The sequence below is a fragment of the Podarcis melisellensis genome (assembly GCF_964234715.1).
Source record: "Podarcis melisellensis genome assembly, chromosome: 1".
Taxonomy (NCBI): Eukaryota; Metazoa; Chordata; class Lepidosauria; order Squamata; family Lacertidae; genus Podarcis; species Podarcis melisellensis.
The window spans coordinates 113,914,788-113,932,470 of NC_138528.1; the positions used below are offsets into that span (position 1 = coordinate 113,914,788).

At 45.2% G+C, this 17,683-nt stretch overlaps 1 protein-coding gene across 6 annotated transcripts in view; it reads right to left on the minus strand.

Moving 5' to 3' along the window:
• Positions 1–481: 481 nt before the first annotated feature.
• Positions 482–17,683, minus strand: part of HOXD3 (homeobox D3) — a 52,001-nt gene continuing 34,799 nt past the window's right edge. For 4 of the 6 annotated variants that reach the window (XM_081891830.1, XM_081891833.1, XM_081891831.1 and 1 more), the window contains 2 exons: positions 6,989–7,622; positions 482–3,334 (listed from right to left, as the gene is read on the minus strand). In XM_081891830.1, the coding sequence (XP_081747956.1) occupies positions 2,586–3,334; positions 6,989–7,544 (1,305 nt within the window). In that variant the 5' untranslated portion in view covers positions 7,545–7,622 and the 3' untranslated portion in view covers positions 482–2,585. Of the gene's footprint in view, positions 3,335–6,789; positions 7,623–16,456; positions 17,675–17,683 lie in introns of those variants that run through there. The other 2 variants (XM_081891834.1, XM_081891835.1) reach the window with 2 other exon arrangements.

Below are 17,683 nucleotides of genomic sequence, written 5' to 3' on the forward strand. Positions count from 1 at the left end.
GTGTGTTAGTTTATAATCCCTCCCAGCGATGCTTATAAATTATCGTGTCCCCTTTACTTGACTTTAAGAGGGAATAATAATGCAAGCCAGCCAAGGCACCATTTGAAGTCGAGCCCATTAAACATTAAGCTGTGCATAACACGTTGGGCCTCCCAGTCCCGCAGACTCAGCGGATGCCTTCTGAGTGACACACCAGACCATAAAAGGCCCACAGGGTTGGACTCTTTGTGCATTGTTTTGATTTATAGTACTATGTGAAATATGCCCTCACATGAAGAACATAAAAATAAAATCTACATGCACTATTTATTTATCAATTCAGTTGCCAGGAATTCCCTAGAAGACTTATTAGAAAATCATTTTGTTGTGGTTGTAGCAGCTCACCAGTTGTGCGTATTATTAGTTATTGTATTGTGATTATTGTTTTTTTTAATGCTGGAAGAAATAGAAACTGCCATAGAAAGCCACTTTAGATCTGGAAGTGGTTAAAATATTTCTTCATTTGAAGCTGTTTATTCTGTTTTGTTTACAGATCTACAACACTTGGGTAAAAGTGAGATTTAACAAAACGATACATTTCCCCCTCTTCTCTCAGTTAACAACATGGTATTTTTTAAAAAAGATAACGAGGTGAATATTATATATATATATACATATGTTATACTATATATATCCATATCCATCCTCGTTGTCTAGACAGACACAAATGTAGGAGTAAAAACCTCTCACACACAAAAAGAATTGCAGTAGTTGCCATCATAGGACGTGGAGAGATGGAGCTGCATTATTAGTCAAACTGAAAAGTGAGGTTTTGCTACTGTTCTGTGGGACTTCAAAAGATCTGAATCTTAACTGAGTGCTTTTTAAAGCGATAAGGGATGCTTCCTTCTGAATTAATGGGCATGTATCGCTTCTAACGTGTACCTAATGCCACTTTCATGTTGAGAAAAGCTTTATAAAACCCAGTAAGAGATTAAATGCAACATACAAATGAAGAGGAAGAGTGGGGCGGGGGAGGATGTTTGCGTTTCCTGTCCCTTCTAGGCTCGGGGCAGAAACATTAGTTTACACAAGGATTGTACCAATGTCTGCTACAGAAGAACTATATTAAATATTGATAGACCTAATTTCCTATCTCGAAAGCCATTCTGAGCATTTCAGAAGGACTTCGTCTCCTAAACCCTACCGCAGTCTTTCCTTTGTAGATACTTGATTGTCAATATTTCATTCAAAGTTTCTTCTTCTTCTTCTTCTTCTTCTTCTTCTTCTTCTTCTTCTTCTTCTTCTTCTTCTTCTTCTTCTTCCCTTCCCTCCCTGTTCAGCAAAAGTAAGTTCGCGTTTCCAGTGACTTGTACAAAATTGATTTATGGTTAGCATAAATATCATATCATATAAATAATAATAATAATAATAGTAACAAAAATAATAACTGAAACAACAGTTTTAGCCTGAATTGCTAAGAAAATCCTAATTACATCAACAGTATTATATTGCTCCTAAATGTCAGTCTGAAGGTGTTGCATATTTTAGACTTTAAAATTATAAACAAGCAACCAGGCGAAATGGTGTGTGCAACAGATAGGAAGGAACCCATTTATGTATGCAGAAGTTGGTCAAAGACCAAACAGTCAACTGGCCACTATATAGCAGAATATAACAATATATGAGATATAAGGTAGCTTTTAATGCTAAGTAAAACCATACCAAACAATCTGAAATAAATAAACATGTGATATATATAGATAGATTATATATTAAAATAAAAAATGTATCGGCTCTTTTGTGTAATGTTTCAGTTTTTGTATTAATCTATGACTTACAATTTGCTTAATCCTTACATAAACTACAAACACCAGCCACTGTTACAACTGTTCAAAACTACTCTTTCTATTTCAGACCAAATATACTAAATAGGTGAAAATGTATAGTCACCAAAGACCTGAATCAATCTTCCCAAGTTAAGGGGGAAAGGGGGTGTGAAGAAACTCTACAAATATCCACATAAATACATTGAAGACCAGGATTAAATAATCAATGATACAAAAAAAAAGAGTTCCTCTTAAAATAATAAATACATCTTATTTAAGTCCAAAGCAATCTTTCACATTACTGGAGAAAAAAAATCTTATAAATTATAACTCTCGAAGTAAGTCTCCGTTTTGGTCCCAAATGTTGTAAACGCCTCATCAGGACTCACTTTCGCCGAGTTCTAATGGATTTCTACAACTTACCTTCCAGTACATCGTTACCAATTATTACTCCCTTAAGGGAATGTTTAGATTTATTTATTTTTGTTAAGGATATTGCACTGCCATGCTTTTAAACGGCTAAAACATTTAAGAGGACAACAAGGGGTGGGGGATGGGGCGGAAATAATTCTCATGGACTCGGTCGCCAAACAAAACAAGAAATAGGTAGCTTCTACCGGGGACACACAAAAAAACCCACTGTAATACTCAAAGTAATACTGCAACGTCAGGGGCAAAGTGAGGTAATTTAAACGCGAATGCATTTCAATCTCTCTCTCTCTCTCGCTTTCTCTCTCTCTCTCTTTCTTTCTTTCTTTCTGAACGCGTTCCAGTCTACTACAGATGCGTCAGTTTGGGCGCCTCCTGAATCCTTCCCTGAGATGTGTGGTGAGAAGTGAGATCTGTGTACGTGGGATGGGGGTCACAAGGTCCATGGTGATGGTTGCCTGGGATCTGAGCAGCGCAGCTGTAGTCCACGCTGGCAGATGAAGGATGGGAGAGGTGGCCGATGTTGAACATGGGGCCAGAGGCTGGCATGGAATCAACGAAGTTCCCTCCGACATAGACGGGGCTGCCCTGCAAATTGGGGTTGGCGAAGCCGCCGTTGCTTTGCATGGCGTGATGGTCGTACTCGGCGCCTGGGTATCTCTTCTGTTGGGGCAAGCAGCTGCTGAGAGGCGCCGTGTAAGCCGCCAGCCCGTACATGTTTTGCTGCGATTTGGCAAAGGACGTCGGCGACGGGGCGTCGTAGCTCAAGCTGTTGACGGTGGGCAGCTGGCTGGAGTATCCTACATGGTTGGGCCCGCTCAAAGGCGGGCTCCGGTCTGGGGACTGCCCTACCGGGGAGTGCATAATTCCTTTCGCTTTTTGGTCTTTTTTGTACTTCATCCTCCGGTTCTGGAACCAGATTTTGATCTGGCGCTCCGTCAGGTTCAGCAGGTTGGCCATCTCCACCCGGCGAGGGCGGCACAAATAGCGGTTGAAGTGGAACTCCTTCTCCAGCTCCACTAGCTGCGCGCTGGTATAGGCGGTGCGGACCCGCTTGGAAGCGGGGCCCGGGGGGCTTTTGTCCTCGCAGTTCTCTCCTGTCCAAAAAGGAGAGAAAGAAGAAAGAGAGGGGGTTGGCTGGCTGGCTGGCTAATTTACAAAGCCTGAGAGTATTAACATTGCAGCGGCCGGGGGAGGGAGGGACGGCGGAGGGAGGGAAAATGCTTTGGCACTCTGGGGCAGCAGAGGACTAGGTGCCCATTTTGCGGGGCGCGGAGCGAAAGAGGCGCACAAATCGCTATTATCACGCAGTTCCCACACTGCGGGAGACCTGCCCGAATTGGTATTATCCTCTATTTGTTGAACATCTTTAGCTGTTCACGATCTTCTTTTTCCTGAAGGTCCCTCTCTCCTGAAATTCTAACCCACCCACACCCCACAATTCCACACTTTCCCTAAAGTATTAAATCTGGACATTCAAAACGAACTGAAACAGGATGGGAAAAGGACCAGGATATGTCTTCCCCGTGCACAATTGCCATTAATTAGCGAGGGTCGCTGCCTCATATCCGCACGGGAGAGGCGTGATTTAGGGACAGGGTGATCCAAACGACACTTCCCCCAAATCCTTCGATTTCATTGGATTTTATTTTATTTGCTTGAGACGGGCGGTGCTACAGTCGAGGTTTTCAGCTGCGGACAACACTCCCTCCCTCCGTCGCCCAGTGTCTACAATGAGAATGGGGTTCGATCTCTCAACTCCGGGGTTCTCAGAGGGTTAGGAAAGTTACAGTTCCAGATGAGAGAGCTGTAAATCATCTAACTTAATTGGAAGAATCGATCGATCCCTGACAGAGCCCAGGAAGGTTCTCTTGGCTGGTCCCAAATAGGAGCAGGCCCCGGCCTCCAAACTTGGAAGACAATGGAGCCGCCGCCGCCTCTGGTACAGCTAACAAGAGGAAATCAGGCGCGTTCATTAGCTCCGAGGCGGTGCTCTAACTAGCAAGACAGCAGAAGTGGGGATTCCCATAGGAAGAGCGCCGGGCGCGCGGGGTGGGGGAGAATCTGGGTTTACAACTCTCCACGCTGCCCTTCCCCAGGAAAGTTGGCAGCAGCCATTTCAAGACAAGGGAGAAGGTCGCAGTGGTTGGATCTGCGACCACGTCAGCGTGTCTGCATAATAAACACATGTTTTGTTAGACTGCGTGTTTGCATTTTGTACACACCTTTGACATTGCTCGGGTTTAGACAGTCTGTAAACTTTCTGCATGCCAAATAAGGGGAGGAATGCTTGGGTCTCCACCCTGTCACCACCAAGATGGTTTCAGGGGACAGAGTCGCCAAAAGCAGGCCACACACGCTTGGGGACAGAAGGTCTCAGAAGGTGATGGACCGCTACTGTTTATTTGTGATGGGGGAGTTATAACTGATTTGATACTTTTATTGCTTTATTGTGCTTATTGTAAATCGCTCTGTAGTTTTTTTAGAATGAAGAGCGGTCTAAACGCTAAGTAAGTAAGTAAGCAAGCAAGCAAGTAAGGGACAGAGGGAGGGACGGAGGGAGGGTGGTCGGTCCACTCTGGATCTGGAGAACAGCCCGGGATGCTAGAAAAAGATGGGGATTTATTGGTTCATTGTTTCTTGGAACCTGATGTAAAGCACCATGGATAAATTGCAAAATGGTGGGAATTGTGGGAAGAAGGAAGCTCTATGGTCTGTGGATGACTGCAATGTGCCAGAGGAAAGCTGGACACTTGGAATGCAAAACAAAAGAAATTCCTTCCAGTAGCACCTTAAAGACCAACTAAGTTAGTTCTTGGTATGAGCTTTCGTGTGCATGCACACTTCTTCAGATACCAATCTGAAGAATCTGAAGGTATCTAAAGAAGTGTGCATGCACACGAAAGCTCATACCAAGAACTAACTTAGTTGGTCTTTAAGGTGCTACTGGAAGGAATTTTTTTTGTTTTGACTATGGCAGACCAACACGGCTACCTATCTGTAACTTGGAATGCAAATTGGTGATATTGTATGTTGTATCGATTTTCATTTTTTATTGTGTTGTGCATTTGCATTTTGTACACTTTTGGGATATTTCTTATGTTTAGCAATTTTTAAAGTTCTTAAACAAATGACACTTTCAATAAAGAAGACACCTCTTAAAATAAGACTTCTAGCAATGCGTTTTGCAGTGGGGATCCTTGCGAGCCTAAACTTTGAAATGACAAAAGAGCGGGAGTTTGTCAAATTCCATTCCCCACCCTTGCACTTTTATTTAATTTTTCTCTTCCTACCACAGACTAAAATCCTTACTGAAAACCAATTCCCATCTATTTAAATGAGACTATACCCCTTAAATGCAGTTGGGTAACTAACCTCTTTGAGAAGGGGCAAGGGAAGGGCAATATTAAAGGAGGAAATCTTTCGGCTGGTGCAATTTCTATATGAAATCATCAATGTAGGCTTTGAAGTCGCACAGAATTCGCCCTCTGGCTGAACGTTCAAATGACAGCTGGAGGGGGAAGGAAATAAATGTTGCCAAGACAAGTCATTCCATTTACATGGCTCTCCCCAAGACCAGCAAGATGTCTTCAACTCACTTGTATCTTGCAGGGCTGGGGGAGTCAGATGAACGTCACAGCCTGGTCTCTGATGTTCTAGATGGATCTCCTCCCTTCAATATTGGGGAGGTGGGGAGTTAAAAAGGGGGACTGGGTACACCAATATTAATGACTACTAGCCATGAAGGTTCTGCACCACCTCCAAGTTCAGGAACAGTTTGCCAATTATTGGGTAAGATGGCAAAAGAAGGCTCTTGCTGCTCTGTGCTGCTTGGAGGCTTCCCATTGTCATTGGTTAGACACTGCAGGATGCAGCATGCTGGACTAGATGGGCCTTTGGTGTGCTGGTTGAGGGGAAGGGGATTAGATTCATAGACCCATAGAGTTGGAAGGCACCCTAGGCCAGGGTTTCCCAAACTTGGGTCTCCAGCCATCATCCCTTACTAGCAAGACCAGGGATGACCAGTGGTCAGTGAAGATCCCTGCAAAACAGGAATATGCAGCTGTCCGATATACGAATTGAACTTGCAACCTTGGCATTATCAGCACCATGATCACACCAACTGAACTATCCAGGCTTGGCCTTTTTTGTTACTGTTTTCAGGGGTTTTTTAAAATGTATGTTGTGCTTTTACGTTGTTGTTTTTAGCTTGTGAACTGCCCTGAGCTCTGCAGGTGACCAGTTTGGTCCATCCAACCCAAACCCAGACCACTGGGGTCGATCCACTTCATATAGGAGCAAACTCCTAAGGTCCATAAAAACTCCATAAAATATTTGAGGGGGCTGCCTTCCCAAGTTGATGGACATTGCCATTCAAATGGTGTGTGTGTGCACCGCATCTTGTGAATGATTATGCAGGGTGGGGCTTACCTGGGTGTCTCCCCCCTCCCACCCCAATATTTTATTCAGGTTGGCACCCCTGAAATTGCCTAAACCCTGATTGGCAGCAGCTCTGAACAGCACCACTGAGCGAGGCACTCGGGAATCGAACCTGCGACCTTCCGCATGCAAAGCGGAGCTACAGCCCCTCGCTTGGCAGGACTCCTGCTGCTGCTGCTGCTGCTGCTCTCTCTTTCCTGCCTCTTGCTCTCTGATTCGCGGTGTGTCTGGACTGGAGCAACCAAGGGAACCTCCCTTGAAGGGCACAGAGGGCCTTGCTGCTCCCCAGGAGGTGGAGCTCGACTGGGTACCTGCGGGGGCGCAGCTGCTCTTCTGCTTGGAGTTCTGGCGGGACTCCTTCATCCAGGGGAAGATCTGCTTGCTAATCGTGGCTGCCGAGCCGCCCGAGGCGTTGGCCCCGCCTTTGCCCTTTTTGGCGGGAACCGAGTGGGCGGAGTTGCTGCTGGGCGGCGAGGGCGACGGCAGCGCGGGGGGCGGAGCCTGTTGCTGAGGCGGCGGTTGCTGCTGCTGCTGCTGTTGCTCGGCTAGGCCCGGCGGCTGCTGAGGGCCTCCCTGGGCGCCTCCGGCGGGGCGCATACAGCTGCCGCTCAGCTCGGCGCTCTTGTGGGCCGCAGGCGCCCGGATGGCGGCGGCGGCGGCTCCTTGGAGCGAGCAGGCCGAGCCTGGGTAGTCGGTGTCCAGGGCGGGCTGGGCGTAGGGCTGAGGAGGGCCCGGCGGGTAGCCGTAGGCGTCCGCTTTGCTGTAGCCGCCGTAGGCCCCGAAGAGGCCCGCGTTGTCGTAGTAGGCGGCCTTCTGCATGGTGGGCTCCGCCGTCGCCAAGGCCTCGGCAGCCCGCTCAAATAACATGGGCCGCCGCCCACCCCGTCACGCGGCCTGGCCTCCCTCGCGCCGCGGGCCTCGGCCAGTCGCTGCCCCAGAAGCCACCTGGAAGAGAGAGAAGCGGGATGGGGGCGGGTCGCAGAGACAAGAGAGAAACGAGACAACCGTCAGTGAGGGAGCGGGGAGGGCGCGCGCCTGAGGGGAAAGCGGGAAGCGGTTTCCTCACACGTTGGCAACTACCTAGGGGGGCAAAGGCCCAGGAACAGCTGCCCTCTTATACAAACACACCGTTGCAGTTTCACCTTAACGACACACACAGACACTCCATTCCAGTTTCACCTTCTCACACTCCTTTCCAGTTTCGCCATCACACGCCACACAAACTGGTCCGACTTCACCTTCACACCACACGCACAAACACATGCCAGTTATATGTTCACAAGGCTACCTCATAAAACACTTCCGTGGCCTCATTTGGCACGCCTCTCACAAGTCTTATTAATTGTTTATTAATCAAATTAATACACTGCCCTCCTGCAAGGTCTCAGGGCGGCTCACAGAATAAAATACAAGATAAAATGCGAGTAAATAATCAAACCAAGACATCAAAACGATAACTCCGCCTTTCCATAGACATATTTAAAAGGCTGTGGAATATTAATCAGCCAAGGACCTGGTTGAAGAGGAGCGTTTTAGCCTGGCGCCTCAAAATATGTAATGAAGGCACCAGGCGAATCTCCCTGGGGAGAGCCTTCCACAAACCGGGAACCACTACATATTATATTCATACGTTCATGATCTATACTAGGGCCAAGCGCACAGGCTCGGGCACGTTCTGATCATATGGAACTCTTGACCGCGCCATGAAAATCACACACACGTGTACACTTGGATGGAATCCAGAGGCAATCCGTGCATCCTCTCGCCCCTTCTCAAGCGTGCACAAAACGGACAAAACTAGAGGGCTCTGCGAAGGTGCTGTCTCGGAACAGGTGCAAACTTATTTATAATGCTCACAGAAACAGTGGTCCAGCTGTGTTCTGAGATTCGAGCGATCTCCCCAACAGAGGGGGAAAGTTGCTTTGTCGCACACATGCATACACACGATCTTCGTACCCGTTCTCCCTTGCCAGTAAGGGTCCATAGGAACCAACTCCTAGGGGCCGAGGAGGTCCCTTCAGCCCCCCAGTAAAATATTTGAGGGAGTCAGCCCTCCTCCCAAAGTTGATAGACATTGTCATTTAAACAGTGTAGGCGCGCCATGTCATGTGATCAATTATGTGGGTCGGGGTTTACCTGCGCGCCCCTCCCCATATTTTATTCAAGTTGGCATCCCTGTTTCCAGGGATCTGAAGAGTGGTTCGGCTCTAGCGTAGCACCCTAGAAAAGCATTTTGTTGTGGCAGGAAATGCGTAAGGCCAGGGAAGTAGCATAACTCTGCACAGAACGGTAGCCTTTATATTTCTTCCCTGCACACAGTTCCCCATCCCCCACGGTTTCTTTCACACATGCACCACGTGGTAAACAACCCTCATACAGTATCCTTGCATCGCCTCTTCTGCTTGGTCCCTTGTCGGAAATCCTGCCCAGCCCAGACTATCATATGATTCCCCCTCTCCCTCATCACTGCTCCTCCCCCTCCCCTAGCAAGAAAGTAACTGGGTGCCCTCTCCTGCCAATTCCCACGGACGGTTTTTGCACGCTCTCCAATACAGTATAGTGCATTTCACCATTGGCCTCGATTGCATACAACCAATCATCTCTCCCTTCTCTCTCTCAAGAAGACATTCCAGAACAATTAGCAATGCACCCCGCTCTTAAACACAGTTAACCGGGGTGCAAGATCCATTGGAATCAATGGTTTTCTTCTCTTCCAGGTATAGGTTTCGAGAATCGGGTGTAAAAAAATGAGTGGTCCAGAGCCATTATACCACAGTGGCATGAGTTTTGAACTCTTGCACCTTGATGGAGAGCACAGGCAGCTGGAAGTGTACAACTCTGAAATAAATTGTACCGGCCTCCAACTAACAGTGTAGGGGGTGGGTGACTCTACAACTAAAGGGAATGCCCAAACCAAGCCGAATACAGTAATGGATAAACGGGTCTCTGACGAGTTAGGAAGCCATAGATCCTTCTGTACAATGTTCCCTTTGTCCAGCTAGGGTGAGGAGGAGTGAAATGTTTGCCCCTGATTTCCCAAAAACAGAGTGTTAAAGGATGGCTTTTCATAACTTTATTTTACTATTGCAATAAACTGATGTTATTCCCAATGTAATGGGTGTGGATGTTTGTTTTTTAAAGGAACAGATATTTTGCAAAGAAGGAAGAATTATCATTTAGCTTGGCGTGCTAAATTACCTTGGATCTGCTGTTACAAAAATAAGTTTGTTCAAGTGATTTCATTTCTAGCCTTCAAATTCTTACTGCTTTTGCATATATATTTTTACGGTGCTCGAAAACCACTTCTACAATATTATTTTCTTCTACCATATTATTATATATATATATCTTTATTTTCCCGGAGGCATTTTTTATGTGATCTACATTCGATCCCTGTGCCGTTTTGGTGTAAATATTAACCAACATTTTGTTGTTGTTCCTTTTTTGTCTCTTCACTCCCCCACCCTTGGGGTTTTATTTTTTTCCTCAAGTCACGCATGCGCGCGACTATTTGTGAGCCAGGAGTGACATGATGGATTGAACCAGAACTGGAACCTGAAAAACCAGAGAAAATTCCATCTCTATTGTAAATCCTGTCTCTTGGTGTTTTGCTTTGTTTTTCCTGGGAAGATTTCTACGAAGTTAAAGTGTAACTAAGGGCATTCAATAACTTTCATTTGCAATATAAAGAAGAAATACATAGGTCAGCTACCTTAGCTCCTAGTCTTTAGAGATATTTCAACTAAGGTTTCTTGCAGATTGTTTTGACGCAAAAGCTATCTAAAGTAGAGAGAAGAGCTTCCAGGGCAGGGTTTTTCGCTGCAAAGGTCTCTTGTTTGTTTACTACCATGCAGGAAAGATTCCTGGTTGGGGAAATCCCTTATTATTGTATTATGTAGCATTAGATCTCCACTATTTCCTGTATATAAAACCTGCATTTTGTGGGTGTTGGAAGAAGGGATTGTTCTTCAATTATGAGGAAAGACCACTTCCCACCCTTATTTTCTAGATTCTGATGAGTGTGCTTAGACATATCTGTGGCCCCAAATATAAAAATATGTGTGCGGTGCTCAGAGTTATGGGCTTAGACTGGAAAAACATGGGTTCGTTTCTCCATTAAACCCAGAAGCACCCTGGGTAACTTGGGCCAGCCACTATATCTCAAACTAAACTACTTTATAGGGAAATTCTGGAGATAAAATGGATTGGGGAATGTATGGAGACCCAAGCTTTTAGGAGCAGAATTCAATAGATAAATAGATAATTGCTTATCAGTGTATAGTTTGGATACCTTGTATGAAGCATACAGTATATTTTTAATAGGCCAGTCCATTGAATTTACATCTGTGCTTAGAACTGAGATGTCTAGGAAATATTTTCTGAAACTCCTAATTTCCAAAGATGAAAAGTGTCATTTGCAATTAGTGATCATTGGGTTCCTAGCACATCACTTATAAATGTACTCCTCAGAGAGATAAGACCGAATTAATTCAAATTAAATTTATTCACAAGTAAGTGATAAACAGTCCAATCCCATCCTTGTTTTATTTAGAATCTCTACTGAGTTTGTATGGGACTTTCCCCTAACAGTTAAAGTATGCACTGAATTGCATCTTTTAAGATCACAACCAGCACGTAGTTGTCAGCTCCAAATGCTGTGTGAAATGGTACCCCTCAAGCAAGTTTGCTAAAGGATGCAATTCATAAGCCTTTGAGCCTGAAGGCACAATTTCCAATTATTTAATTGTGTGGTTACAGCTTTCAACCCCTGCATTTTTGGTCCCCAAATAATCCTATGAAATTAAAATCTCTGTGGGAGCTGACTGAGTGCTGGTGAATCTGGATGTTTACATCCGAATAAATCAGCTTATGATCACAAAATGTAGTGTTCTGATAATGATACCAGACAAGCTGATGTCTGTCACTAGCAGCCTCCCCAAAACAGTTTTGCATTGTTTGTATTTATAGGATATCTCTTTTTTTGCCTTATATGTTTTCTGACTCCCCAATAATCATTTATGGATGTCATAGCTACAACTTAATTTATCACACAACATATTTATCATAAAACATTCCTAATTACTATGTTTTCTCATCTTTGTCATAATCTACTACCCTCACTTTAACCTACAAAACATTCCAGGTGCCTGCATTTTAAATTGGAGAACAATAGTTGGGTGGGTTGGTTGGTTTGGACACATTTCAGTTAGGTTTCTTACAGTGTAATCCTATACATGTCAGCTCAGAGGAAAGACCTTTTTAGGATAAATGATAAATGGTTCCTAGGTAAGGCAGTATTAATTTCAGCCTAAGAGTGGTGATTTTTTTAAAAAGGCAACTTTAAATAAAATACAATTTAGGACATATTCCATATATCCATGCCACCTCCTTCAGAAATCTAAAATATAGTGAGCACTTCTAGAAGGGGTAGCAGTGTTAGTCTGTTACAACAAAAACATCAAAGTCTCATGGGACTTTTCAGGCTGACACATTTATTGTGGCATAAGCTTTCTTGGTCTTGAAGTCCCCTTCATCAGATGCATGAAGTATTATCCTCAAACACTGGAAGAAATTTATATCTATAAACACACACGGTTTGTTGCAAAATGCCATGAAATACAAGAAGGATACGGGTTTTTTAATTTTTAACAAAGATGAAGAAAGACCAATAAGGAGTTACATGATTTCCTTCCATATATCTAATCACGTTGAATCACTTATTTATTCACGAATGATCATCTATAATCAGAAAGTTCAACCCTCAGCCATTTACAAATTCACTGGTAGTCTGCTCTGAATTGTTTTTGTTTATTCCAACCCAGCACCCTATCGCTGCCTCCTGCTTCATTCACCAAAACCAGGTTTCTCCCAAATAGTGCACGAAGCCTTCAGAGAGAATATTGCTGCAAATCTGAGGAGCTTTATTTCTTTTCTGAAATACCAACTGCTTGTGAACTCTGCTTGAACCTAACAAGGAGGCAAAGGGCCATAAATCACATGGACAATGCTCTACTGTTTGGTGGCTCATCTTTTTAGATCTACACGCGCGCGCACACACATTTTCTCCCTCTTTCCTTATTTTCTTTCCTTCCCCTCTCTCTTTTAAAACAACAACAACAACAACCCTAATGGCACGTTTTGCTTTTGCCAGGATGTCACAGGCTAAAAGCAATGGGGTTCTTTTCGTAGGTAACACCCAAGCACTTAGTGGTTTGGCCCGAACTGTTTACAAGCTGCGTGGGAGGCAGAGCAGAGAGCAGAATTCGCTCCCGAGCCCAAGGAAGCCACAAAATATCCGTGCCCGTGTTTCGAATTTCCTTTTGCAAGCATCTAGAGAGGTTAACCTTGTCTGAACCGTTGTGCTATTAGGCAGAGTAATGGATCCCATTGTTCCCTTACTACTACTCTCAATCCACTGCGAGGAGTAATCTCTCCAAATCAAACAGACTACGGGGCGTGGGGGCGGAGAATGAGAGTCTCAGCAACTACCTACCCCCTTCCACACACCCCTCTCTCTCTCACACACACACACACACCCCACCACCACGCACAAAACACCACGTGCCACAGAAGAGCCCCCAAACTCCGCTTCTGACAAGTTCCCGGGCGCTGACAATTGCGTTCGATCGGATCCCCAACCCGCATATTCATACGGAGCAAGTCCTCTACTAATGCGTCCACTACACTTAATTCTGCTGGGGATCAATACCTAATATGATCCCGAATAAATAAAAAGCAGTAAGATAGAGAGAGAGGGAGAGGGAGGCCGGAGGAGTGGTTAATAAGCAGCCGGAGTTCTCACTGCGCATATCAATGCACCTGTCACGGTGTTGTGTAGCAAAATTTATGACTTGCTGGCGCTAGGGCAGTAAACGCTTCAGTAAGGAATGAAAGCAGCGAAGGGGGGAAGAAGAAGTAGGAGAAGGAGAGAGAAAGAAAAAGAAGGGGGCTGGTGGGGGGGAGGGGAAAGACCTGGGCACCGCGGAGTGTAAGACAGGCTGCGTAGGAAGGGGAGACCGGCGAAAGAATGCCCCAGTCTGCAAAAAAAATCCCTTCTCTTGCAGCCTACGAGGGGGCAGATCAGTATATAAAAGGGCCGAGCCGTTGTCCTTTTGGCGCTTTCCCCGCTTCTAAAGCAAGGCTGATATTCACACCGCGCCGTGGCAACCTCTAAGTATGTTCGGAGTCCAGGAGAAGCCCTTTTCTACCGACGGAAGGACTCTCCGGGTCTTTGCTGGGAAGAAGTGCAGGGTTGAACCGAGCGATCCGCTGCGGCCGGCAGGAAAGAGCCTGAGGAAATGAGCTATTCTTCGAGGGAGGGGGAGAGAGAAATGGGTGATGGATGTAAATTGACCATAACTGCCATATTCTATCACCGTCCTACTGGATCATTTTGGCTATCACCGCCATGCTGGCAGAGGCATTGTGTATATTCGGTGTTATGAGCTTGTACACAGGAGCTCATGCGTTATGATGATATGTAGATGCTTCTCCTCTTCCTTCTGTTCATCTGTTTGTTTCCAGTAATTCGCAGTCTACAACATAGTCATGCTCTCTCAGTACATTGGCTCGAAGGGCATATATATACAGTGTGTGTGTGTATGTATATATATACTATATATATGCTTTCGTAGATTTTCACGGGTACAGGAGTGCAGGTTTTGGTGTCCTCGGGTGTCTTCCCGTGTAAAAGTTGGGGTGTCTAGGCGACGTTTCGACGAGGTCTCACTCGTCATCTTGAAGATGACGAGTGAGACCTCGTCGAAACGTCGCCTAGACACCCCAACTTTTACACGGGAAGACACCCGAGGACACCAAAACCTGCATACTATATATATATATATATATATATATAGGCATAGACTTCATCTGTAGCCTTGGGGAAGATACGTCGTGTTGGAAAGAGAGCTAGCTTAACACTATGTATGCTCCTTGAGTAAATCTACTTCGAGCGTAACTGTGTAGTAAACCTCGAGTTGGGGGGACGGGGCATGATCCATTAAAAAAAACGGAGCACGTTAAAACCTAACAGGGTTCAACGGCAGATATCTGAAATGCTTAGCTAGTGCGGAATCATGACTACATTTTCCTCCAGCCTTTGGTTTCATGTCCTTAGACGGTCGCTGGCATCTGCGTTTTGTGGGACCAAGCAGGATTCTTGTGGTACAGCTTCATCAAAGGCTTTTCCTAGCCCACCACCATCTTTAATAATGATCTACTGAAGCGGCATGATAGGATATCAATTCTGTTTAGGCAAAAAAAAATAACCTCCGTGGCAATAACCTTTTATCTATGTACTCCAAGTATTTGTTTGAGGCCACTGCATATTAACAATATATATTTTTTTGAAAATCGATTGTCAGTTACATTATATGTATTAGTGCTCCTAGGGGGATGAACTGCCAGGATTTCCCCCCCCACACACACACACAAATACACGCTTCCTGCTCCATTTAAAATCCATCATCTACTGGTAAACCTCACGTGGAGAAAGAAAAGTAACAAATGTAGCCGAAACCATATTTTTAAAAAAACAAACACTCACCACAGTTACGTTTTTTCTTGTACTGTATTTTATCTGTAACACTTTTGATAGGATCTTCAGATTCCTTTGGAAAAAACGTGGAGATGTACCTGGAACAAAGGGGAAAACTCAGTGGATCCCCCCCCGTCGCGTTTTTAACTAGGGGCATCATAAATAATGTATATATTAGGTAGAGCTATTCACTCTTACATGTATAATGCAATAGGACATGCTCCCAGATAGGTGCGCAGAGGGGCTGCAGTCCTCTTTGACTTTATGGTTTTAAGCGGGTTTCTTTTTCTTTGTTAAAAATGATTTCTAACTTTCTTTTTATTGAAATATTATACCCAAAGTGCTGGGGCAACTTTCTGAGCTTGGGATATACTCTGCGTGCAAATCTACACAGAATCAGAGTCACACGCATCCATGCACACATACATGCCTTTCTCCCCCTCCCCTTAATATTTAACCATTTGGGGAAATAAGGAATTGCAGAAGCCCTGAACTCAAACTTTCAGAATCTTTTTCACACGCACACATGCACAGGGCTCCATAGCATCTCTATGTGCCCGGCTGAGAATGGAAAAGGAATACCTCCCCCCAAATTGTAGTTGTTGTGAGCTGAGCAGGAACTTTACAAGCACCCACAAAAAACGGGTTTGGTGTACTTCAGCGCCAGTACACCCCGCGCCCCAGAAAGCCATATGCATCAGGCGTATGAAGACAAGGAAAACAGGATTGAAGGCAACAGCATTCTACTCCGAAGAATGGAAAGCTAGCAGGGAGACCCCCGCGCCATAACCCGAGGCTCATGCATTATGTATGGATGTAGTGAGCTTGGGTATGTCACAGGGAGAAAAGCCCGGCCATCACACACCCCTTCCAGAATCTTAGCAGCCCTTCTGCACTTTTCACACGAGGGCTGCTCCATGCAAGACGCAGCCAGATTATTATTATTATTATTATTATTATTATTATTATTATTATTATTTTGCTGATGCTAAGGAGTGATTTACCTACCCTCCCTCCCCAGAAAACCAGCTCGCGCCATTAATTTGGGGCTACCGTTACCATTTCGCATCGGAAATCTGCCAACTAAGAACTTTGAAGAACATTAACAGAGCTAGTAGGTAGGGCAAGTGGGCAGGCGGGGGGGGGGAATCCCTCCTCGATGAAGCCTGGGTCATTATAAAGAGAAATATCTAACAAGCATAAGCCTTTGAAATGACCTTTGGCTTGTATAGCAATAACTCACCACTTAATGAACAACCAGCGGAAGCCCCCTCCAAGAGCTGGCAAGGAATCGAGATTCCAACTTTTCTTCTCTTATCCCTCTCCAAGCCCAACTGGGAAGCAAAGCAGCCCCTTCCTTCCCTCTTTCCCCGAGCCACCTCTAATTTATGCCGACAAAGTGGAGTTTGTGGGGAAGTGGAGCTGGCTGGTCACACACGATGCTCTAACCAGGTCTTTGGTCTTCCAAGGCCTGTGCCCAGCAAACGTCTTATATAATACATCCACGTGGGCGGACGTCAACTTTAAGTGGTTTTATTTATTTTTTTCGCCCTAACCCCTTTAAAAACGCAGTCCATTAGAAATAAGCAGTGCCTCTGTGCGTGTGTACAGTATAAGAAGAAAGCTTAAGTTGAAGGGGGAGTGTGGTCAGCATCAGAGAAGCCCCTGAGTTGAAGGATCATTATTTGCACATACAAAAAAAGGCAGACATTGTTACCCGCTGTTGATTAACGTGGTAAGTTTTCATTTTGTGTCTAATTAATTATCGACTTCTGAATCCTTCTACAGCAGCAATAAGACAAGGCAGAAAGATGCTGATGGGAAACTCTCTCTCTCTCTCTTTAACAAAAAAAACAAAGAAAGAGTAAGCAAAAGCAAATGTTTAACATGTTAGTTTGGGGTTTGTTTTGATGCGCAAACTCTCGCCCGAGTTTCCTGTCTTCTGCCGCAGCCTTGGGCGCCTCCTGAGCAGAAGCGGCTTCCAGAAACAGAGACCTCAAGCCTGAGCTCTCCCCCAAGGGCTGTCAGGGATTTGCTGAGACCCCAGGGCCGATCTCTGAGGATTCCCCAGCGCGCGCCCACTCCAAGATAGAGAGAGATGATTGAAATTTTAGGTGAAGTTCCAAGCAGGAGACTCCTCCGCCTCGTAAGGAAATGAAATGCCGCTTGTCGTAATTGGATTCAGCGGACTAACTTGTCAGGCCCGCAGCTTGGAGGCAAAAGGGACTCGAAAGGTGCGTGGAATGGGGCGGGGGTGGGAAAGTCGCTTGCTTCGAAACCTCTTCTGATAGAGACCAGCGCAGAACTTTTACCAAATTGCTGCTTTCTTCCCCTTTCCATTGTTTAGCGAAAATAATACGAATTAACACTATGTGTAGGATGTGCGGAGTGGTGGAAACTTGCGTGGGGGAACGACATAAAGATCATGTGTCTATTCATTCCTTTTCTACATGATCATATGATGAGCAAG